Consider the following 23,887-nt stretch of genomic DNA (forward strand, 5'->3'; position numbering starts at 1 on the left):
TGACTTTGGACTTAAAAAAAACACAGTGGAGCAACATCAGCAGATGACATGGCTTTCTCTCCGACTGTGGAAACATCACGCTTGACCTTAACTAACATGGATTCCGTGTCTCTTCATTCTTCCTCCTGATTCTAGTATATTTTTTATTATATTTCTTTACAATTCAGTTCATTATTTTCTGGATTGTTGCACTTCTAGCTTTTCATAATAATAATAATAATAATAATAATAATAATAATAATAATGTGAAGTCGATCAAATTTAAGAAACAGAAATGAGTGAATGAAACTTTATTCAAACTTCCCGAAAATAATAAAGTTGTTTAAGCAATTCATGTTTACATGATAACTGGCAGTAAATAATAAAGAGGGTTAAAATTCCTTCATGGGCAAAATAGTTAATGCAATTTGAAACAAAAACATTAAATGTCAAAATATCCCCAACACCTATTGTTAGAAAAGAAATACAGCATTTGAAGAAATTCTGCAAAATCTCAAATCTGGCTCAATACAGTGACATATATATATATATATATTCTCATTTTATTCTATTGTTTCCAGGATTCCACAACTAAGAGTAAAAAATAATAACTAAAACATAACTGATGGAAATCAGCAGACCTGAATGTGACATACTGCACAAATTTATCAAATACATAAAATTATAATTTGTGAGAAAACATAATCAAATGGTGGTGAAAATCACTAAATAGAACAACATGGCTGAACCTAAGTCTTTAAATGGGGGTTAAATGATATTAATCACAGGGGAAAAAGTCAAGTCTGGATGTGATACATTCATCAAATAAAAACTTGAGATGTTAAAGCAAGCTTTCTAAAGTGAACATTCAAAGGTTTCTTTGATGCTATTTACAAATGACCATTTAGACTAAGGATACTTTAATACAAAGATGAGATGAAGAATAAATAAATACATTTAGCAAACTGTAATGAATAACAGATATGGTAAGTAGGACATTGTCATCAGGGAAAATACAAAGACAGACAGCATAAACTCTTTTGAGAGGGTAGAGTACATCTCGATGTGTTCAGAAGAAGCTTGTCTTGAGTTTAATAGTCGGCGCAGCCTGCACAGTCGGCTGAGCTTGCCTTGCTGCTGCTTTGGCTTTGCTGCTCGCCTGGTTAGCTCGAATAGCAGACTCAAGACGAGTCTTTAGCTCAGGTGCTGCACCGATTACGGTCTTGAAGGCAGCTGGATACAGAGGCCCAATTCTCATTAAGTTCTGAAGGGCAAAATCGTGCAGGTTTTTAGAGACTTGAGGAGCGGAGGAGATTGCATTCTCATCCAACAGGTAAGAGATGAGAGTAGGAACAAGAAGAGCCAACAGCTGCACTCCTGTTAAACAAGCAAATACACATGCATCAACAAAACAATAACAACAATAACAACAATAAGCAGAGATGACTAAGAATTAAGACTTTGAGAAAACCCGTTTAATATGGCGCAAAGTACGCAACCTCAGACTATCATGTTTGCCCAAGTAGGTATTCTGTGTTCACTGATGATTACTTTGGTTTGCAAATTTTTTACATTTTTCAGGCGCCAACATATTTGCCTAATTTTGAAAGTTAAATTACATGGTGTTGCACAATAGTTTCACTGACTGTATAACCTTCTGAAAGACCCAGTGATGACCCCTTTATGGTTTTCTAGCAGAATACATCAGATTTTTAGTAACATTTCTCATACTTAGAGTTCATGACATCATTCATTCTAACAAGATTTTCAAGCGCTTAGAAAGATTAAAACAGGCCCACAGCACCACAGATCCTCCATTTTACAGAATAGACTTCACCTCCTTTTACCATGTGTCACGATATGCTTTGTTAGCAGATATGGGCATGGTGTCTTGTCTTCTTATTGTTTAAACAGACCATTGTTTAAAATTTCCCACACTCACTTTTCAGGATATGATTCAACATCAACTTGCTCGTTGTCAACAGTGACAAACTGAAACATGAGTCTGAATGTAAAAGGAGGACACTTCCTGAAGTGATGTCAGTAAATGACCATGTGAATGTGTTCAGTGCTGGTCAGTGATGAGACAGAAAATTTGGTACAGCTCCCAGCTTGTGTGTGGAAGTTACAACAACTTTGTCTTTTATGACGAAAGGTCAGATTTTGAGGCTTGACCATGTCCCCATACTTTGATACAGCAAAAAGCTTTGAATGAAGTTTGATCTCCAACGTCTAAAGATTGTGATACCCAATTTTGAAGTCTGTAAATCAAAAGCTGTAGGAGAAGTTTGTTCAGATTTGCATGTAAAAGGCTCAAAATGGCAGCTTTGAACCAAAATGGCTGACGTCTTGTGGAGTTTGGACTATGACTCCAAAATATTTATAGAGGGTTTTGAAACACTACAAGACATGTCAGCATTTGACTCTTGAGTTTTGTTAGGGACCTACTAAGGACCAATCAAAACATGCTTTGTGCCTCTATGATTTTCCTTCTAGGAGTAATAAAAACGTTCATTTTTTGATGTGTAGTCTAAGTTTGAGGTCAGGCAACACCCCCTTCAACATGCACAAAAAGTCAGGATTTTTTAAACTTTACATCCTCTGAAATTGAAACACCAATTTCAAGCTGATCGATCAAAATCCTAAGACGAATTTGACCAAATGCAGAGACCATACAGAGCTAAAACGGGGTCAAAAATCGGTCAAAATTGCAATTTCTATTCAATATGGCAGACTTACTATTTGTTGTAAAGCAATAAAAGCACAAAGATTTTCTGTGGATCTTGGGAAGTTCTACAATTGTACCATATTTCATAGTTCTATAATAAAGTAAGATAAATGTGGAAAGTGTTTTCGAAGTTGTCAGGTGTCACTGTTGAGTTTTTTCTCTTGAAACTTTTGCAAAATGCAAATTAGGTAAATTTTACGCATGGCTTAGCACTGTAAAAATTTGGTGAGTTTTTGAATTGTTAGATCTCCAAAAAGCCACTTCATTTGCTGGAAGAAAACAAAATGTTCATAATAACAACAACAGATAAAAAAAAAACTTTGAGAACTGAATGCACAGTATGATGATTGTTATATCAAAAACAATAATAAAACTGACAGTAAACCGGTGCTTGGATTCTAAATTTAATATGTTGCTTCTAATGCTTTAATGCTCTACAGCACACAGTCAGAAGCACTGGGCTTAATTCTTTAGCAGACATACTGTAGCTAAATGATTTAATAAAAAAAATATGTATATGCTACATAGGGTACTTGAGAGGTCCACTAAGTAAAGTTATACTCACTGTTCTTCTCTTCGCCCATGCTGACCAGATTCTCTAGGACCCTGATTCCCTCCTGCACAGCCTGCAGCTCAGCAGCAGTTCCCGGCCGACTGCGTTCCACCGCCTTTAGCTTCTCCACCATGAGTGGAGCTAAGGCGTGGATGTAAGGAGTGGACAAAGCTCGGTTGGAGTGTTGAAACACTGACAGAAGCAGCTGGTAACACCGGGCCTGAACCTGTGGCAACCAGAGTTAATTTTTTCACTAATAACTAATACGATTCCTTCCAAAAGTTCACGTTTTGCTATAATAGAGACACAATTTATGTGTTTTATTGTAAGTTTACATGATAAACAAAAATAAAAGTGTGAATAATTGGAGAACAGAAGGAACATGTAAACATTTTTTGTTTACAAATAAAAATCCAAAAAGTGTGATATATATTTTTTTATTTATTCCCCTTTAGTCGTTTAATTTAATAAAGTGCAACTAAATTTCTTCAGAAGTCAAGTAAGAAGTAAATGGAGTCCACCTGTGTGTAATTTAATCTAAACAGAGCTGTCCTGTAAGGGGTCAAATATTTAATTAAGAACATGCAAACCACCAGCCTGATAAATTCAATTTAGCATAGAAAGCATGTCAGGAATGAAGTCATGGAGAAGTTTAAAACAGGGTTACGTAATAAAACCAAGATTTGAAAATCTCAAAATGCACTTTTCCATACATCCTCCATACTTTCTAGATTTTTATTTTTATTTATAACTCCATTAAGAGCTCAAATTTGTGTTTGTACTATGATAAAATGCAGGACATAGTTTATGTGCATTTCGTTGCTTACCCAGGGATCACTAGAGTTGAGGGCATTTCGGAAGCGGTCCATGCAGCCTTTCTGCAGGACGATCACTCCCACCAGCTCACTACTGGCTGACAGCAGGAAGAGAGTTATCGCTGTCAACATACTGACCTCATCCATGTCAGGTCTGGACTCATCTATAAAGACAAAACCACAAGGTAAAATTTTCACAATAATTAAGAGTTCATGTTGTCTCATGATCAGAAAACTTACATTTTAGGAATGCAAACAATTAATCAACTTACAATTAATTGTCGATTAATGGTTTATTGGATTAAACTTAGCTCCAGCTGATCAACTAAAATTATCTGCTTAGACCTGTTAGTGTTGTAGTTTGGGAGCAGAGGATGCTGCTGGTCAGCCAGTTAATACAGAAATAAAGGTGGCGGGGCAACACCAGAATGGAAAAAAGAAATGGTCCATACAGAGTCCGGTGTGGAAAGCAAATTGTACTTTATGTGGTTCTGTTTTGAAATAGATACTCGACAAACTCCTTAATAGCAGTCAAACAGAGCAGTGTCAACTTCTCCTTTAAAAATGAATGAGGTGCTAGAAATGGAGAGCATAACAGAGAGAAATTGTAACATGATCCCAATAAGCAAGGTTGATTTTGAGGGCTGTTGTGAGTTAAGCTGCAATTCATGGAGCGAAGTTTTAACATTCCTTCAAGAGAAACCACAGAGGGTACTTCTGTATGAATAGCTCTCTGTAAGTGTTTCACATATTTGTTCTTCACATCGTTTATTTTTCTATTGAGCAACATAATATGTTCCTGTTTTGTTATATTTCATAAATATGTTTAAGTTTAATCATGCGAGAAAACCACAATTTTATAACAGTATAGCTGACACAAAATAATGCTAAAATGTAAAGGTTTTTGAAAATTCTGTTTATTATGAAAAATGTAGCCTTTTATGTCATAGAAAGACAGTCAGCACTCTTGATACAAGAGAAAAATTTGGTTTTTAAGTACATGCCTCCTTATGAGCAAATTGTTAGTTGATTGATAAGATCAATCAACTTTAGATTAACTCAATCAATAACTTGCATCCCTAGAAAATTTATGTGTTTGCTTTACCTGGATGAGAGTATTCAAGCACAGACGCCAGGCTGCTCCTGACCAGGGTGGTCCACTGAGTCTGAATGCTCTCCTCCCGGGCCAATGGTGAGGTGATGATGGTCTTAATGCCTTGCAGAGCGGCTGATACAGGTACAGGCACAGAGTTGTCAGCAGTTTTAATTGCAGTTTCTTTCAGGATCCCAGTGATTAGGAAAAGCACTGTAGGAAGAATGGTTGTTGCTCCTGTCAAGGCAAAAACACCAATAAGTTAGAATGAACTTCCTGGATGCATTTGTGCCTGTTGTCTTCAGGTCTCACCAGCAGGAGAGCACAGCGAAGGCAACTCGGCCAGGATGGAGACCGTGTTTGCAACCAGCCGTGCGCTTTCGTCTGGTAGTCTCTGAGGCCTCAGAGGGGCATGGCTGGGTGACTCCTTCACTCGGGAATTAAGCTGCGGTATGTGGCGCACCAGGATGAACACAAGCAGCTCCATGGCTGCGTATACCAGAGACTTGCCAGGTACGAGCTCTCCCGTGTCCCCGCCTTCTCCTAGGCCGGTCAGAGAATCTTTTTCACCTTCATCTTCTTTGCCTGATCAAAAAAAAAAAATTGAGTTACCTAAATTAAACCCCAGAAATACTTGGCTTGGCTCTAGAGCAGTATTCCTGACCTCTGTTGGCCCTTTGTTGTTGTAGGTGGTCCACTGCAGCTCTGATGGTCTCCTGCACCACCGTTGTGACCTGAAGCTGGACTGCAGGAGGATCCCGCGTCAGCAGCAGTCTGTGCAGCACATTCAGGAGCTCCACTGCCAGCAGCTACATTAGAGGTGAGGGAACGGTTCATCAGAAATGCCCACGTGAAATGCAAAAGAAGTAAATTACTTCATCCAACTTACTCTATCCACTGAGCATCATGAAGAGCTACTAAAAACATCAATTTGTATTCAGCCTGTGATACCCAAAAATAGAATTCAGGCCAACAACAGTAAAGCTGGAGGATCTGGAACATATGTCAAACTCAAGGCCCATCTGTATACTAAAAAGACGTGGCACAAGTCAAAAGCCATTGGCATTTTCCACAAACTTGGCCATTAAAGTTGATTTTGATTGATGACGACATATTCTCCCCATTCAAGTTATGCTGCAAACAAGGACAGACTCTACCCTGTACTTGTACAAACCCCAAAATACTTGCAGCTGGAGGTGCAGTGAAAGGTGGTTTCTAAATGTGTTTTCTCAGATGGGTTTGTTGATATGAATACATGCCACATTTTTTTCAGATTTTTATTTCTAAAAACCTTTAAAGTCAATTTCCCTATTTTCCCTCCATCTCACAACTAAGCCCTACTCAATTTTGCTCTATTTAAAATCTCTGTAAAATACAGAGAAGTTTGTGGTCTCATGTATTTATACAATCCAAAAAATTTCATTTTGTCTTTAAGAAGAAAAAAAATATTGTTAATTTCAGTCGAATAAAAAAATATTATGCCTTAGCTAAATTGACTATATGCAACGCCTCTGATTTTATTTCAACACATTAATATATATAATTTTTCCGTACCTGGTCCTCTGCCATATGTGTCTTAGCACAAGGAGTTTCTAGCAGAGTCGACAGAGCCTGCAAGCAGGACATCACGTGTTCGATGGGCTCCTCGGGCCGGGGGAAGCACAGGAACTCTATGCTGACACCTGAGTGACAGAACATGGACATCTTCTACTAACAGTTCACATTTCAGTTCACTTTTTTTCCCCTAACATCTTCAAGCTGAATGTGGACAAACAGAAGAATACGGCTGGAAGTGACTCCTTACCCAGCATGAGATGCATTCTGTCTTTAACAGACTCCTCCAGCGTCTTTGCTGAGGAAGAGCTTCCCTGAAGAGCATTGGGAACTTTGGAAGGAGTTGATGAGAGATCCTCTTGATTATCATTAACTTCAAACCCGTTGCTGTTCAACCACAGGGCCACAGCGTGCAGCACAGGGGCCCAAGAGCCGCGGTAGTGGAGTCTCGCTGTATCTATTGTCTCTGGGGTATAAAACGCTCCGCCTATGAAGATACACAGATCCAATGGAAATTATTTGTTTGGACAACTAAATTTATCACAAAACCAACACAGTTAGGGCATGTCCAGCTGTGACAGTAATATGTTAATATGTCTTCTTTAATCTTTTGTACCTAAATGGCGATTTCTCTTTTGTAAAGAAATATTTTACATGGAAAAGCCTAACTGGGGACTTGGTTAAAAAGTGAATGTTAATTTGTAACACTAAATATAAGTCGGTCCTATTCAAATGAACAAAAATATAAGAAGAAAAACATAAAATCAAAATGCAAAGTTGACAATATTTCAAGGTTCTTTGCATCCACCTATTATTGAAATCTAGTTTTAAAAACCTCATTATTAGCTAATTAAACAAAATCTCACCAGTTTAAGTATAACAGTGAACATTTCAGATGAATTTTTGTGGTAAATAATCAGTTGTGTACCATCAGGTGGGAGCTGACTTGAGAACTCAGCAGGCAGAGTGAGCAGCGCGTAGTCTCGCAGCATGGCCAGCCAGAGTCGGCTCAGCGAAGGCAGCTCCGGCTGCACTAAGGTAATAAGGCTGTCGGGAGGAAGCACATCTGCACCCAGGTCATCCTCGTCTTCATCCTCATCTCCCCTTCTAACCGGCTTGGCAGGTTTAGCCTCTGCCTCCTTCTTGATTTTCATTGCCACCACGTACACCTGACCAAGACAAAGCAGCGAGCGCAATCAGATTGAGTTCAGTGGAAAAATGAGAAATGCTGTCATGTTGAAGCTCACCTCGGCCCAGGCCTTAAGCACGGCCAGCTTCTCCATGGTGGTGGCACTCTCACTGTACAGCTGACTGGAGGAGCTCTTCCCAGACTGCACCTTGTCCAACGAGGAGACTAGCAGGTTGTGGACTCGCCGCAGGTCATTGAGGTCGCTGACTACACCACTACCGATCCACGTACTGCACACCTGTAGACAAACACTGGGGTCAAATAGATCTCGAAAAGTCTCCCTGTTAGGGTGTGTTTACAGTACAAAGTATTAAAAATGAATACAAAAGATAAATATTGTGTCTCACCTGGCATGCCTTCGCTGTTATATCAGATGGTGTATCAGGAGAAAAAGCAGGTCTGAGGGCAGCGCCAACCTAAGTGCACACAATTTGCATACAAAGTCACGTTTTTCTCATTTCCCTTTTTTCTCTAACTTCACTGACTGACAACTTCTGGATACATTTCTAACTCACATTGGCCTGGTACTGCTCCAAAATAACATGCCCCGGAAACTCAGGCTCTGGTACAGACGCAAACTTTTTAATTATGTCTTCCAGGGTCTGCAGACCAGCCATCCTCAGCTGGTTGCTGTGGTCGGTGGCTGCCATGAAGGCCATGCGGATCAGGTCAGACAGATGGAGCACCAACAGATCTCCTGAATGGACAGAGATGCAGGAAGAAACAACAACCTTTGTGAATAATAAAAACCAGTTCATAAATGATCAATGCAGGGGGAAGTGAGCTGTCACTATCAACAAAGAAAAATAAATATTATGACATGTTATTAGTTTTAATTTTCTCTATTGCAGCAAAAATAATGTTTGCTCCTACAGAGATGCGTTTTTCATATAATTACAGTAGCTTGCAAAAAATTTTAATTTTACACATATTCTCAAATTTCAACTACATATTTTAATGTGTTTTACTAGAGCAACTCACTCATTGTTACCTGGAAGAAAAATAGTAGGTGGTTTGCAAATCAAAATCTAAGAGTGGTGTGCATTTGTATTCTGCACATGAAAAAGCCAGATGCAGTCTTGATTTAATCAAATCAATCAGACAGTAGGGAAACCATCCTGAGATATCCTCTTTGTAGAGCAGACTTTCCTGGCACATGTAGGCAACAAAAAATAAATTACTTAAATTAATTATCTGAGTGCCTCTGAGGCAGCAAATGTCCTCTGGGTTCTTGTGATGCCAGAAGAGAGCAGGAATCTATCTGCTGTTATTTCTGCTTCCATGTGCTTTACAAGAATTTAGCACTACAATGTCCTGACTCCTGTCATATCTATGCTTTCAACTTCTAGCACCCTAAAGACTCTAGTCTGTGTCAAGATATTTAAGGTGAGACATCAACCAAAAGACTCATAGCTGTAGTAGTAAGGAAAGAGTATTCTACACAGTATGTCCATACATATTTTTTTGATTTTTTAAAAATAAATTATACATCATTTTTCTTCTAGTTCACAATTATGCATCCCTTTGGTTGGGTCTGTCTCACCAAAATACAAAGACATTAGTGGCTGTAACAAGGCAAAACATGAGGAAAATACAGGGTGTGAATACTTTTCCAAGTCTTTGTATTCTATAAATATCTATCCATATTGACGTATCTTGCTTGTTTTAGAGAAGCTAACATAAATACAGGCTCCTCCATCTATTACAGTGGAAAAACTCTCCCGGTTCTGCTTACTCATCTCCTGCCATGCTCAGTCTTTATTCAAAACACACATGGATCAGCTATTTTCCAAAACCTAGCTCTCCCCAGAGGCAAGACCTTTTACTTGTCTCTGGGGAGGCAAGTAAAAGTACTGTTTTGCCTGAGTAAGTGCCTGAGTAAGTACTCAGGCAAAACAACAACAACAAAAAAACTGGTAGTATAAACCAGCAAGGTGGAAGAATGGTACCTTTGGGGTTCTTTGCTTGTGCAGAGCGAGCAGTTGCCAGGTCGAAGTGCGCTTTGTCTACATTCTCACATAGCAGGATGATGCGGCACAAGCAGTCGGCGGCAAACACCCGCGTCACCCAGCGCGGCGCCACAGAGGGCTTGGACTTGTCATCGTCACCCAGGCCTGTGAACATGGTGTCGTCGTCCATCTCGTCTTTTTTCTCAGAGTCCTCCTCATCCCTTTCCACCTCAAATGTCACTGCTCCCCCCACGTCTGAAAGAGGAGACGGGCGTTTTTATGACACAATGATTCAAAAGACACAGATTAGAGTTTTTTTTTTTTTATTAATCTGGGAACTTGCCCGTTGTTGCCGCGAGGACGTCTTTGCAGAGTTTGAGCCAATGAGAAAGCTTCTCCACAGCGAGAGATGACAGCATGTGCCCCAGAGTGTCATGGATGTCAGAACACAACTTCCTGTCCGTCTCTCGATCCAGCATGCCGAACAGAACGCCTTCCAACCCGGTTTCTGTTATATTTAGATCTGAACCACACACCAGGATAACACCATAAGAGTTAGCATCTCAGTGAGCCAATGTTGCCAAACAGAACACTGCAAAAGCACAAACTTTTACCAAGTATTTCTGGTCTACTCTCTAGTGCAAATATCTTAGTGCACCAGAAATAAAACAAAACTAACTTGCAAATAGCTTTTCAGAAAGAAAGGATCTTGTTTAACTCATTAACTTCTTAATATTGGTGAAAAAGAACTAGTTATACATGAAATAATCTGCCAGTGGAACTAATATGTTTGCGTCAATATTAAGGAATTATTGACTTAAAATAAGCTAATACATTTTACTGAAAAGTTACTTGTAACTTAGTTTTGTCTTATTTCAAATGTTGTAAGATATTTGCAGTAGAAACTATAGCAAGAGTACTGGACAAGATTTTGTGTTTTTGCATTGAATTGGCATTATCCAACTCACTGATTGCTGTGTTGTCCTTGCCATCTCCTGCTTTCTTCGCCAGACTCATGGCGTACTCGCACACCTCTGCGGCCTCCCGCTGGGCAAGCTGTCTAAGGCACGCTACGGCAGCACGACGCAGCAATAAGTGAGAACTGCACAAGTGCACCTGCAGGAATCCCAGAGCACAGTCAGAAATCCCAACTTAAATCAGCGCAGTCTGTACTCTTCTGCGGTGCGAAACGTGCGTCTTACACAGAGGCAGGGCACCAGGCTGGACAGGTTCACGTGTCGAGGAGCGAACATGTGCAGCTGCTGCAAACAAGAGATGGCAGCTGCCTGGACCAGGGAGTCGGAGTGATCCTGCATGATGGCACAACCGACCAGGCAGGACGAGCGGATGGTGGAAATAGTTGCTCCATTTCCTGGAGAAACAAATTAATTAGAAAACCAGAAGGAAGCTGTTTTTAACAATCAGATGACGCAGACAACTGGAGATGACGGCAGAAGGACTAATAAAAATCTTTATATCTTAGATCAATCAAAGTTCCCTGGATTAGTTCATTTTTTATGTTGATGAATACCAGAGTGGGTCAGTTTGATCCCACCTGGGGGCGTTGTGAACCTCCTTTATTAACTGAGAGTAACTCTGGGTGTTCTGCACATTTACTAATGTTGGAAAAAACAAAACAAAAACATTTTTACGACTCAAGTAAATAACAACCAAAAGAAGATCACACTGAGTTTTTCGGATTGATCAGAGATAATAGTCTGTTATATTTCACATAGTTTTTAAGATAAGTTAATGCAATTAAATTATATATAGCTTGATAATTTGTATGACTATTTCTGACTATAACTAATGAAAAAATGAAACTACACACAACAATATAAGATACAATAAATTAATATACAATGGCAAAAGCACATGGGTATGGATCTAAAGGCATTAAGTGGAAGAACTGGAAACACATGGGCATAATAGAAGGGTACAAAGAGGAGAAAGGGGCAAATTGCGCCATAAACATTCTACAAACTCTTAAATCTGCCACATTTATTGATGTTATTGATTTATTTTTTATGATAACTGGCACACTTTTAATTAAAACCATGGTTTAACATAGCAGACCCAAATTTTTATCGACCCTGCAGTGGTTGCCATGCAACAGACCTTAGAAACTCTCTCCGCATCAATCCTTGATTTAACAATGTTGTTTATCCAGGTAAAGAAGATAAAAGAGAAGTGAGTAAAAACACCCATTACAAGCTATTTATTTTTAAAAGGTGAGTTTAGAATACTGGCCTACGTAGGTTTAAAATTTTTGTTACTGCCACCTGCTGGCAAAATATAGCTTTTGACCCAAATACACCCAAAATCTTACCAAGTATTGTTGGTTTTGTTTCTTAGTACACTTGAAATAAGACAAAACTAACTTTTCAGCAAGATGTTGAAGCTTGTTGATATTGATGAAAAAGTGCTAGTTGTAAGTGAAATAATCTAAAGATATCACATTTTCCCATATTATAATTTGTGGGAAAAATTGCTGAAATAGTACAAGTTCCACTGGCAGATTATTTCACTTATAACATGAAGAAAATGTGTTGCTAAAAGTAAAATAAAGTGTCAGTGGAACTAGTACTGTTTCAGCAACATTAAGGAATTTATTACTTAAAACAAGCTCTTATATCTTGCTGAAAAGTTACTTGTAAGTTAGTTTTGTTTTATTTCAAGTAGACTAAAATATTTGCACTAGAAACTAGACCAAAACTACTTGGCAAGACGTTGTGTTTTTGCAGCATAAAATAAAATTGTTCTACCACAGGACATACAGCATAATTAACCAGACGTACCTTGTAATTCTGGCCCAACAGTGGTGATCAGAGCTCCCAAGCAGCGGCCCAAACACTGGTGGACCTCTGTGTGAGACGGCGGCACGGTAAGGAGCAGGGTGAGCACCAGGGAGAGCGTGGGCTCCACGTAACCTCGGTACATTGGCCCGCTGGAATCCACAATCAGAGCCAGAGAGTGCAGAGACCAGGTCTGATGAAAGAAGAGGAAATAAACCAAATTTCTGTTTTTGAAAACAAACAAACATTTTATATGCTGATTTTAAAATCCTCTCCTCCTGTGTAATACCTGAACTTCGTGAGAAGATCCATCCTGAGCGAGAGCCAACAGGATGCTGACGCTGGTCTTCAAGTGCTGCCCAGAGCCGATCCCTCCGACGTACCGATGAAGACAGCCGAGAGCCAATGAATGGCCCGTTCTTGACACCACATCACGAGCCGATTTCAGCCTTCAGTCACAACGAAAAGACAAGAACAAAATGATTTTTTTCTCATCAACTGATTTCTAGCCAAGTTATTGATTAATGAATTAATCATAAGTAAATATAGTGAATCTAAAAAAAATAATGAAATTTAAAATACAGGAGCCTCTTGGGTAGAAAAATAAAAATAGAAAATATGTTGTTCATAATTTCCCACGAACAGAGATGTTCATACTGTCTGGTTGCTCTTGAAGGAATGTAAAAGCTTTGCTGCATGAAGTGCATTAACTCAAGATCAACCTTCAACCTGTTTTTGTTCCCATCATATTATGACTTTTCCCCGTTATCCCCTCTGCTTTTCTGTCATCACAAACTCTTCTTTGTAGCACATCAGTAATTTTTGAATGAGAGGTTGACATTCTTCTGCCATGCAGCTCGACTGACCACTATTAAAGTGAAACTTAAGGAGCTTGTCGAGTATATATGTATAACAGAAACACATAAAGTGTATTTTGCATCCCAAACCGGACTATGTTTGGATTGATTCTCTTTCCTGTTCTGGTATGGACCCACCATCTTTGTTTCCATATCAACTGGCTCCACTTAAGGATGACCAGTGGTACCACACTACAACACCGACAGGAGGTTTAAGCTAACATTAGTTCATCAGTTTGAGCTAATTTGAATCTTTTCAACCATTAATCAACAATTAATAGTTAGTTGATTCATTTTTTGCATACCTATTTAATATTTAAAAAAATATTCTTACTTGTCAAAGCTGGTCTGTGCCATTCTGGCGATGAATGTGGCCTCTCCCACCACCTGAGCCATCCTGCCCAAAGCCTCTCCAGCAGCACAACGTAAAATGGGATTAGGATTGTCCAGAGCTCCCATCACCAGGGCCAGAGCCGACTTGCGCACCTCCTCTGGGCCCAAAGTGCTCTTGTTCTCAGCCAAACCCTTCAATGAGTACCAGATTTTAACAACAGTGCCAATGGAAATGTTTTAAGAGGACATATGGGTTGTTTTCTTACCTTGAGAGCACTAAGCACTGCAGTAAAGATGTTCAGCTGGACCGCCTGCTGTCGAACTCCTTTGGCCTGCTTTATGCACTCTGCAAAGTGGTCTAGCATCTGCAGCCTGAATTAAACCAATAAAAACAACAACAACAAAAAGTTAAATAGTAAGAGAGTCAACACCAAGAGCCCTCCATATAGTTTTCCTATTTTAACCAATTTACAAATGTATAACATGACAGCTTTACTACTCACCTGTGTTTGAAGGAGACGTGAGGGAAAACCACGCCAAACAGAGCGACGGAAGCGTCAATGACGGACACGCCCAGAGGCAGGGGCCCAGGGATGGCCTCGCCGACGGGAACACGCAGGTAGATGGACGAGGGGTCATGCTCCAGAGCGCCGCTGCCAGAGGCGCTGTTGGGCTGCAGCTACAGACAAAAAGAGTTACAACAGCATTAAAAAGCAACACTACAGGCTGCGATTTTATTTTTAAGCTATATCGCCCAGCCCTAGAAAAAGTGTATTTCTACTTTTCCAAGTCAATAGATGAGGGATTTTGGAGGAACATCAGAGGTAATCTGTACTAACTTGATCCTCGATGGACTTGTGGTCAGTTTCCTGCAGCCAGGAGCCCATGAGCACACTGTCGTCATAGTGACACAAAGAACGCAACAGCGAGGTGGTGGTGTTGGCGGAGTTGTCAGTCAAAGTGAACTCTGCCACCAGTTCCCTCAGAAGCGCATTGAAGTTGCCTGCAAATAGATTACAAACTTTAAAACAGCTCCTTAAAAAAGACATCTGCAACATTTGCACAGAATAATTTAAAAGCAAGTTTTACCTTCATACGTCTTAGGAGGCAGGAGGGCCAAGATGTCGTACAACCTGAGTCTCACCATTGCTGCACTTGCTTTTAAATGAGCACCATGGACTTTAGTGATGGCAGGGACCCTGAAAAGCAACAAATAATCGTCATCATGTGTCTCTGCCTTCAACATCTTCAACCGGTGAAGAAATTTCATACTCACTGTGACATCATGGTCATTGCACATTCAATGGGAGTCATGAGTCTACGGATTACGTCTTCAGTGAGAAGCTCGGGACAGTGTGCCACAAAGCTGCGCATGGCTGCAGAAAAGAGAGCCAAACAAGTCAAAGATAAGGATGTTTTAATACCTAATAGTCTGGTAGACTATGTGAAAGGGGACCAAAATTGGTGTGAATAAACCCTAAGAAAGCTGAGTTAATGGAGAAGGCTGAAAGTCTACAGAGGAGAGGTTTTTACCACACAGAGCTCCGGCCCGGCCCTCCAGAGTGACTTGCCAGGTGAAAGAGTCTCCTCTGGCCTTTTCGGCCTCCAGCTCCTTCTGGGAGCGTGGAAACACGTTCCTCCACAGCAGCAGCATTTTGGGAAGGTGGTAGCGGACAAGTGAGGAACCTGTAAATGTATTTAAACACAGATCAGAGGTGTTTGGGAGGAGAAACTGCAGGCCAACAGCTGAAAGCTATTTTCAGGAGACTCACCTAAAGTCATGAGGGCCCCGAGTAGGAGCCATCCAGCCTGCGTGCGCTGCAGGGACAGCCGGCTGTTCTGAGCCGCAGTACGCAGGAGGTCCTCGGCGATGCTCACCACCAGCTACAGATAAAGCAATAATTTAGCTTTGTATTTAAAGACACTTGAAGTGGTTAAAAATGAGAGAAATGAAACTTTTCACACCTTGCCCTTGGAGTGAGGAATACCCAGCGGACACTGGTGTACTCCTCCCAGCAGAGCGGCCATCGCGAAGCTGTAGCCGCTCACGGCCTCTGGAGAACTCTTTAGGTTGTTGATTCTCTCAGCGCAGCGGTCAAGCAGCGGCGACAGCTGATAGGGCAGAGCCACAGCCACACAGCGCAGACACCACGCTGCCGCCAAACGCGCTGCCATGCTCGGGTGCAGCAGCACCGAGGTTACAGTTTCCAGAAGCCCTGGAACGTGAATATTTTGCGTAAATCCTCACTCCGAAATTACAGAACAAGAGTTGAATTTCATGTTGATAAGTGCTTCTTACCAATCGAAGGCTCCTGGATGAGCGGAGAAGCTGTGGCACTCAAGCTCTGGACCAAACTGCCCAGCTCTTTCAGGGCGCACACCATGACATGCTGACTGGCAGAGACGTCCGCTGCTCCTGCCTTGTTCTCCCCACTGATGTCGTTCACTACTGCCTCTAAAAGAGCACCACAGGAAACAAAACAAACAAGCAATTCAAGTTTGTTGCTTACTCTGAACTGCTAAAAATTGTTAAAACTGTAAAAAAAAATTCATAAAATGATCATTTTCTTCAGAATGTGTGCAGCTTTGATGGATGTAGTGGATTAAAATCAACAACAATTTGAAAGTTTTTGATTTATTAAAGATAATCATAATCATTGTATCATAACTGGACAAAAAAAAGTCCTTAAAAGTGTTAATTGACCACTACACACTGCTGTCACACATTCATCAATTAAGCTCTTAAATCATTTGGCTGAACCATTGAACCCAGAAATATTTGGACACTGACACATTTTATTGTCAGATGCATTTAAAGTTACTAAGATTAAAATGCATTTTAGCAACACAAAAATATTCAAGTTGAAGGAAAGTGCCAAATATGGAATAAAGCAGAATGTTGGTCTTAATGTTAAAATAATCATATAAACATTAGAGGGTTTAGAAAATACAGATTTAAAGGTGGAAAGAAAAAAATTAGAAAAACTTCCTTGTTGAATGAACAAATGTAAACATAACAAATCTAAATCTATCAGAAGTATTTATAATTTTATCTTTTCAAGAAAGTCAGCGTATATAAAAATGCTTATTATCTCGGTCTAATATTTTTTATTATTCTAATAGTTACATAAACTACACCTTAAAATTCTGATGTATTATATAGACACTCTATCAATATAGAATAAAGATAGAGTAAGTTTTTTTACTAGCAATGTTTATTGGTCTAACTATCTTGGATGAAAGTTTAATGATCTCTAAACAGGTTGTGAGTGCTCACAAGAAAACCACGTCAGTCAATTCAAGCATTCAGCATGCTGAGATGAGTCAGTCTTCACCAGTGTAAACTTAGCGTCTTGATAGTAAAGCGCCATTACTATCCATTCATTTTGTTAAGCTGTTTGTGTATATACAGTCATTTTCAATAAATTAAGGTATTATTGAAAAGATATTTCAGTAACTCAATTAATTAAATGAAACTTCATATAGATTAAACACAAAATTATATCTTGAAGCCCATTTACAACTAATGGAAACATCACATTTAAGATTTGAATATTACATCATAGCAATAAAAAAAATATTTTAATACGCAAAACTTGGTTTACTAAAAAGTATGTTTAATACTTAAAAGGCTGTAATTTTCAAAAGATACTCTTAATTTAACAAACACGCCCAATATGAACACATTTTCTAATTTATTGAATATGATTGCAGCTCATGTTGAACTGATGGATAACTTTAAAATTGTTTTGTTTTCACTCATTTTTAATTCTGGTTGAGCAGGAAATAATGAATTTTATTGGATTTTATTCTATTGAATTTTGTTAATATATTACTATCTTTTGTTGCTTTTATATTACAATTGTTTGGTCATTTAAGTCATTATTATTATTCAGTTATCTTTAAATGACATTTTATTTTATTTTATTATAACCTGCTTTATTTTTATATTAAACCAACTGTGGTGTCATTGTCCAAATATTATAAACCTGACTGTGTTACAATTTGGGGTTCTGAGGATTTCTGTCATAGAAATATGAAATATATAGAAAAACTGTTGTTGTACCATGAAATATATAAACAAAAGCACACTGGTCATTTTAAATATCTAGAAATCATCTGAGCTCCAAACAGACAACAGTCAGGAGAGATCACACAAAGATTAAAAACAGTCTCAAGGATCATATTTAAAGCTGCTTATTGATCTGTGCCAGAAACCCACCAGGCTTCAGATTTCATTGTTTTATTTTCCAATTAGCCACAAACATTTATCATTTTTTTTGTTTTAAGGAGTTTCACAGATCAAACTGACTGGAAAAGCTTGAGCAGCAAGTATAAAGTGAACAACAAAGAGCCCAGAATCACATCTGGAGAAAAACTAACAGTGAACTTAATTTTATGAAGTTATGTTATCAACAACAGCATGATGTCCTACAAGAGGTTGCACAGCAAATCAGAGTAAGAATCATCCTTTTGAATGAGATAATGGTGATGTAAAAAGACACTGATGTGATGCTGTGTAAGCGAAAATGGAAACTGTCTGGCGGTGTACTTGCAAACCTAATTATGCCTTGCTATAAATTTAGAGGCACATGCAGTTTTTTTTGCTGATCTAAGCCAGATGTTTACAGTTGGAAGATGTTATTTGCTCCTTAGGGATTATAAAGCAAAACCAGAGCATAAACCGGCAGACAAAAAGCCATGATGACTATGAAATAATGGAAGAATGAATAGTTGATGAGCTGTGTAGCTGATGGATACTATTGACATTATGATGCTGCTTGTGGTTAAAAAGAGATGGAAAGCAGGAGGATAAGGGCCACCCTAGAGCAGAAAAGACAGAAAGCCAAACTAGAAAAAGGAGAGGAATGTAAAGCAAACTCTGTCCACCCAAAAGCAAAACATGCAATGATTCTGGAAAGTGAATGCAGAAAGAATTAAACACGATAACGATGGATGAGTACTTACTCTGTAATGCTCTGAACCGTGATATTTCCCCCCCATCCTCCTTACCCACAGCCCTCATTTGTTTGCTGATGGCTTGGCAGATTTCTTTGCCGGCCGCAATCTGAGCTTTTTCTCCCAGCAACCCCCCCAAGGTGGCACGCAACATGAAGGACACACAGCGCCGCGAGTACACGGCTTCCACGTGTGTCTGGGTGGCCCGCGGGTGAGACACGAGGTCCAGAACGTGGGACAGGAATGTGGCAAAATTGCGCTCCAGCCACTGACCACCCAGTGTGGTCACAAAGACAACGTAAGCCTGAGTACAGAGAAGAGAACGACAAGTCAGTTGGACAAAAAACAGATTCTCACATATACAGGTCAATTTTTTCATCTAACCCTTTAGCCATTTTCAAAAACATAAATACAAAAGTTTATTACTAATAGTGGAAGACTGTTCTGCAGTAATCAGGCTTTAATTGGGGAACATTTGTCTGTCCGTGAGTGAACATGAATGGACAGATAGATTGGAACCATCTTAAATTTTTTTCCCTCTAAAAAAATCCCTCCTACCTGTGTGACCCCGACTCGAACCTCCCTGCTGACCGACGCCCCTCCCTTCAGCATCTCCCCTCCACTCTTCAGGAAGCCAGATCCTCCCCGTAGGAACCCAGTGGCCATCAGCTCCAGAACCTCGTCCAGTGTGGCCCGCTTCACGTTCTGACGCATCACTGGGAGTCACAAAAAACCAGGTTGGAAACGAGTCTGCCTGTTGAACGTATAGAGAGTCCTGCTGATCCAGCTCAGGTACCTGCAGCTTGTTTGGGCATGAGCGCCGTCGCCATGACAGTTCCCAGCAGTTTGGCCACTGCCACCCGAACACCATAGTTGGAGCCTTCCAAGGCTTTAAAACACAAAGTGGCCACGTTCTCCAGTTCTGTCGTCCACATGAACACCGCCTCATTCTGCAGCTCCAGCAGGCACTGGTCAGGCAAAAAGAAAGATGTAAGATTTTGTAAGTAAATACATTTTCAGCTTGACTAGCCATTCAGAAACTTATTAATCTGATTTTAATTATGATCAGTGAATACACCAATATATTTAAGAGTCCTTACGACTTACATCACTATTCATTTTGAAAGTTGGTACAGAGAGAAGAAGACTCAAAGTTTGCTTATTTAAGCAAACTTTGAGTCTTCAAAGTTTGCTTAAAACTTTGAAGACTCAAAGTTTTAAACCCTGAGATCAGTTTTAAACACTGATCTCAGTGTTTAAAACTGAGATCAGAGGCATGTTCATTCAGCTTTTTAAATCAATGCATTTTATTATTGCTACTTCAGAAATGTGAAATTTGTGTAATAACTGTAGGTACACAAATGTTGCACATAAAGTGAAATAGTACAGCTTAGGTTTGGTATTTTATAGTTTGTTGGCTGCTGGTTATATAGTCTAAAAGCTGCCAGGAGGAAAGACATCTGGTCTATCATGTATGACCAGATGTCTATCATGATAGACTGTTTAGGAGTGATGTTGGTTTATTGAATGTACAGTTAATATGAAGGACCTCAAGAAATTACTGGGTCTTTTAAACAAGTTATAAGTTTTTGTAGCGAGAACTTAAATGTTAGATTAATGTTAGAATGAATTCTCATATAATTGTGGTTTCAAACTATTCAGTTAGAATACAGCTATTAATCAATTTCTTTAATCCCTTCATTGAAGTGTTTTCCAGATACTAACCTTGGCTACCGCACAGCGGACGGCCATGGATCTGTCTGTGAGCAGAGAGCGGGCGTTCTTGTAGATGTCTCTGTGACATGAAGCTGCAGCTCCGCCCAGTCCACTCAGCACCTTCTGCAGGCTGAGCAGGATCTCTCCTCTGCCTTGGGACTACATAATTCATTACAATACATAATACAGATATTCCACAATGGCCCTCCAGTAAAAAACTAAGTTATGTCAAAACCAAAACGTCTCAGTTACCTCTGCACTCTTTAGAGCTTTCAGGAGATTATTAATGGTGTCTGGAAATGAGCTTCCCAACATCCGGCCCATCTTTTCATAAAATGCTCCAACACACGCCACTGCAGCACTGTGAGACAAATACCAACCAAAATATTGCTAGACGCAAGCAAAAATCATTATGAAAACTCAGAATGATTAGAAAAAAAAAATATGATAAAGACAAACTTTCTTTATCATAGTTTAATTTTTTTTTTCCACTTTACAAGCTGCACTGCTTTGTATATGTCCATCACTTAAAATCCCAATACAAAAGATTAAAGCTTGTGGAGATATTGGGCTAAATGTGGAAAATAAACTTCATGTAAATAAAACACAAGATTAAAATAAACTGCACCATTAAATCCTAATGTAGGATTAATCTTCCATTAATGCGAGTAAGAAAAACATAACACCTGTTCCTCCTAACTTAATCCTCCCTTTTAAACACAAATTATCATACTGCAGACTAATGCATGGCTTAACTGCTAATACCCTTTGAGAGGGGTCAGCTGTATGTGCTTGAATTTTGAAAGCAATAATAAAAAAATAAGAAGTACTTGTAAATGTCAAGAAGCTATTAATAAACTGTAAATATTACGAAATGCTGTCTTACAGTTTTGTTGGTAAATATGCAGGTGTGTCATCCTTGCTTTTAATGATCTCGTTGCATTTATCCAGAGTCTGGAACACGGTGAAGGTATCGCCAATACTGTAGAGCGTAGCGAGGTTTTTAGCCAGCAGTTTTCTGGTTGGTGGTCCAGGGGCGCTGCTGATCAGTCCTGTTAACTGTTCCACCAGTTTCTTCTGCTTCTCCTTCACATCCACCTGCCATTCAAGCACATCATTAAAGTCACCTGCAAAGTCAATTACTTAAAAAAAGCAATACCAACAATGAAAAATCACCTTATTTGCTGCCACAAGCACTTTATCCAGGAATCGAAGCCATTCGAAGATGAAGACTGGTCTCTTTGCTTCAGTGATCTGAGCCAGAGCATCCTCATTGAGCAGCAGACTGTGAGCCAGCTCCATGGTGAGAATCAGCACTGTTCACCCTCGTCTGCTAGAAAGTGTACATTGTCAGCATAAGATGCCAATGTTCTGCCTGTTTGGTAATTTAGCTGTAATTTCATACAATATAATGAAACAAAATAGAAAATTCACATTATGCAACTTCCAGCTTCTTTTAATTGCTACCCTGTTAAGTCTTTCATATAAAGGCATTACTGATACCAAGGTAAACAGGGGTTTTAGCAAGTTACAGTTCCAAAAACAAAACAAAATGATGAATGAGTTTAAAGTACTCTCAATGAAATATTAGAGAAAAGCCCAGAGTGACTGGAGTTTCCTCCTGTTTTAAGGAAGAAAGCGTAAAGCAGCACTGCTCTCCTCCCACTTATTACTGTAAAAGGAGGACTCCTATATTTTACAGCGCAATATTTTTTTTCCAGTTCCAAAACAAACATTGATGGTCATAGTGTGAAAATGAACAATAAAATATGGTAATGGCAGCATCATGCTGAAGGGAAGCCACCCAACTCTCTTTGTAAGATTTGAGCATCATGTCTGTTTAGCACCAGAAAGTGTTGATTCTACATTATTACTACATTGTAATGACCACAAATGTTATAAATAAAATTATTATAATGGCAAAAACTGGGTTGACTATGGAACATTGAATAGAGTAGTTGTCTTGCAATCAGAAAGTTGTGTGTTTCTTCTTAACAACAGTCAATGTGCCCTAGCAAAGGCCTTTAGCACCAAGTTGCCAACCGGTCTCCATCAATCGGTGCGACAGGGTCAGTGTTTTAGGAATAGTTGAAGCTTTTCATTTTTTAAACAAAACCAATTAGATTATTTTTGCACTTTTTTTAGTTAGAAACCTTGGTGTAAATACAGTAATATCATAAAGTTGTAGTAGTTCTCATACTGAACCATGCCAACACTCCAGTATAATGTCACATCATCATCATCATCATCATCATCATCATCATCAACATTCAACATTTTCCCATATTATATGTTTTGCTGATGTACTGCAGCCTGGCTGTGTTTCTCTTTTCTTTTCGATAAGGAGAACTCCTGACCCAGAGTTTCTCTCTTTTTCTCCTATATCTGCTTCTGGCTCTCTCAACACCTAGCTGGTTGCAGCAGCTCAGTTTGAATCTGGTTCTGCTGGAGGTTCCTGTTAAAAGGGAGTGGTTTCTCTCCTCTGTTGCCACATGCATGCGTAGGATGAGGGATTGCTATGAAATAAGTGATTCAATGCAATCTACTGGGCTTCCTTTGATTACTTTTTACAAATTGGATCATATAAAAACAAATTAATTGTATATGATGCCCTGACTTTGAACTGCATTATAAGTAGTTTAATTTTTGGATTGCACATAATTCTTGATGTGACTGCATCATGTTGTAATGAATTTAATTTAATTTGGTCATGTATGTCCTAAACTAAATTTTTGTCTTGTTAAACCTTGAGATTTACTTTGATTTGGCGTCATATAAATTGATCTGAACAGGCTATAAATAAAACAAGCCGGTTAAATGAGCTCAAAATGTCTATCATTTCTCGGACACTTAGCTTCATTTACATGGCATCTGTGCTTCATAAAAATAAAGCTAAGAAGCAGTAACAACTTATTATTTGAGCTGTTTTGTGTTTTGACAGCCATTGACAGTTTTTAGCTGTTTGTAGCAACCTCAGCTAGCTAGCTGATTCCTATGAGGAACAAGCTGAACTCCGGCGACACAGCGTTAACCCGGGCTTTAAGCTGTTTTCTGAAGTCTATCACAACTCCCAGATATCCTATAAAACACGACATTCTCAACAGCATCCTAAAATGTAAGCTAAATATCGATCAAATACAAATACTACCTGTGTTTCGATGATCCAGGATGAATGACGACAAAATATCAGCGGCGTTGCAAACAAGTATTTCCGGTGGGAAACTATGCAACCAACATAACTGATACATATGCGCGCAATTGACAACAAATATTTTAAAACTTTTTCTTTGTATTAAACTTTAATTCTATATGGTGTGTATTAATACATTTTCTATAATTATGTGTTTTAAACGACGGAACTATTGAT

The 23,887-nt window shown here is 39.2% G+C and overlaps 1 protein-coding gene across 3 annotated transcripts; it reads right to left on the reverse strand.

The window, feature by feature from the left end:
• Positions 1-275: 275 nt before the first annotated feature.
• heatr5b (HEAT repeat containing 5B) lies at positions 276-23,733 on the reverse strand. 3 transcript variants are annotated; one of them, XM_008430268.1, is made up of 36 exons: positions 23,669-23,733; positions 21,697-21,853; positions 21,407-21,618; positions 20,773-20,881; positions 20,530-20,679; positions 19,601-19,772; positions 19,363-19,520; positions 18,859-19,108; positions 16,145-16,300; positions 15,811-16,061; positions 15,618-15,729; positions 15,379-15,531; positions 15,122-15,221; positions 14,935-15,044; positions 14,685-14,848; positions 14,349-14,524; positions 14,112-14,217; positions 13,847-14,037; positions 12,945-13,104; positions 12,659-12,848; positions 11,063-11,232; positions 10,829-10,976; positions 10,204-10,383; positions 9,861-10,115; positions 8,427-8,608; positions 8,259-8,327; positions 7,970-8,149; positions 7,651-7,891; positions 6,973-7,209; positions 6,723-6,850; positions 5,833-5,977; positions 5,481-5,753; positions 5,181-5,405; positions 4,088-4,239; positions 3,273-3,486; positions 276-1,356 (listed from the first exon to the last, which is right to left on the reverse strand). In XM_008430268.1, the coding sequence occupies exons 2-36, from the start codon at positions 21,820-21,822 to the stop codon at positions 1,049-1,051; spliced, it is 6,153 nt and encodes a 2,050-aa protein (XP_008428490.1). In that variant the 5' UTR covers positions 21,823-21,853; positions 23,669-23,733; the 3' UTR covers positions 276-1,048. The 3 variants fall into 3 exon arrangements, with proteins under 3 accessions (XP_008428490.1, XP_008428488.1, XP_008428489.1); XM_008430266.1 differs by having other exon boundaries at positions 18,814-19,108; XM_008430267.1 differs by having other exon boundaries at positions 18,814-19,108; positions 21,697-21,850; positions 23,669-23,723.
• Positions 23,734-23,887: the final 154 nt, after the last annotated feature.

This window comes from Poecilia reticulata, linkage group LG15 (assembly GCF_000633615.1).
Source record: "Poecilia reticulata strain Guanapo linkage group LG15, Guppy_female_1.0+MT, whole genome shotgun sequence".
NCBI lineage: Eukaryota > Metazoa > Chordata > Actinopteri > Cyprinodontiformes > Poeciliidae > Poecilia > Poecilia reticulata.

Coding starts and splice junctions, on each gene's coding strand:
- heatr5b (XM_008430266.1), bottom strand. CDS start 21,822: ATGGAGCTGGCTCACAGTCTGCTGCTCAATGAGGATGCTCTGGCTCAG. Junction 12,849..12,944: donor GATCTTCTCACGAAGTTCAG/GTATTACACAGG, acceptor TTCTTTCATCAG/ACCTGGTCTCTGCACTCTCT. Junction 7,892..7,969: donor TGCTTAAGGCCTGGGCCGAG/GTGAGCTTCAAC, acceptor TGTCTTGGTCAG/GTGTACGTGGTGGCAATGAA.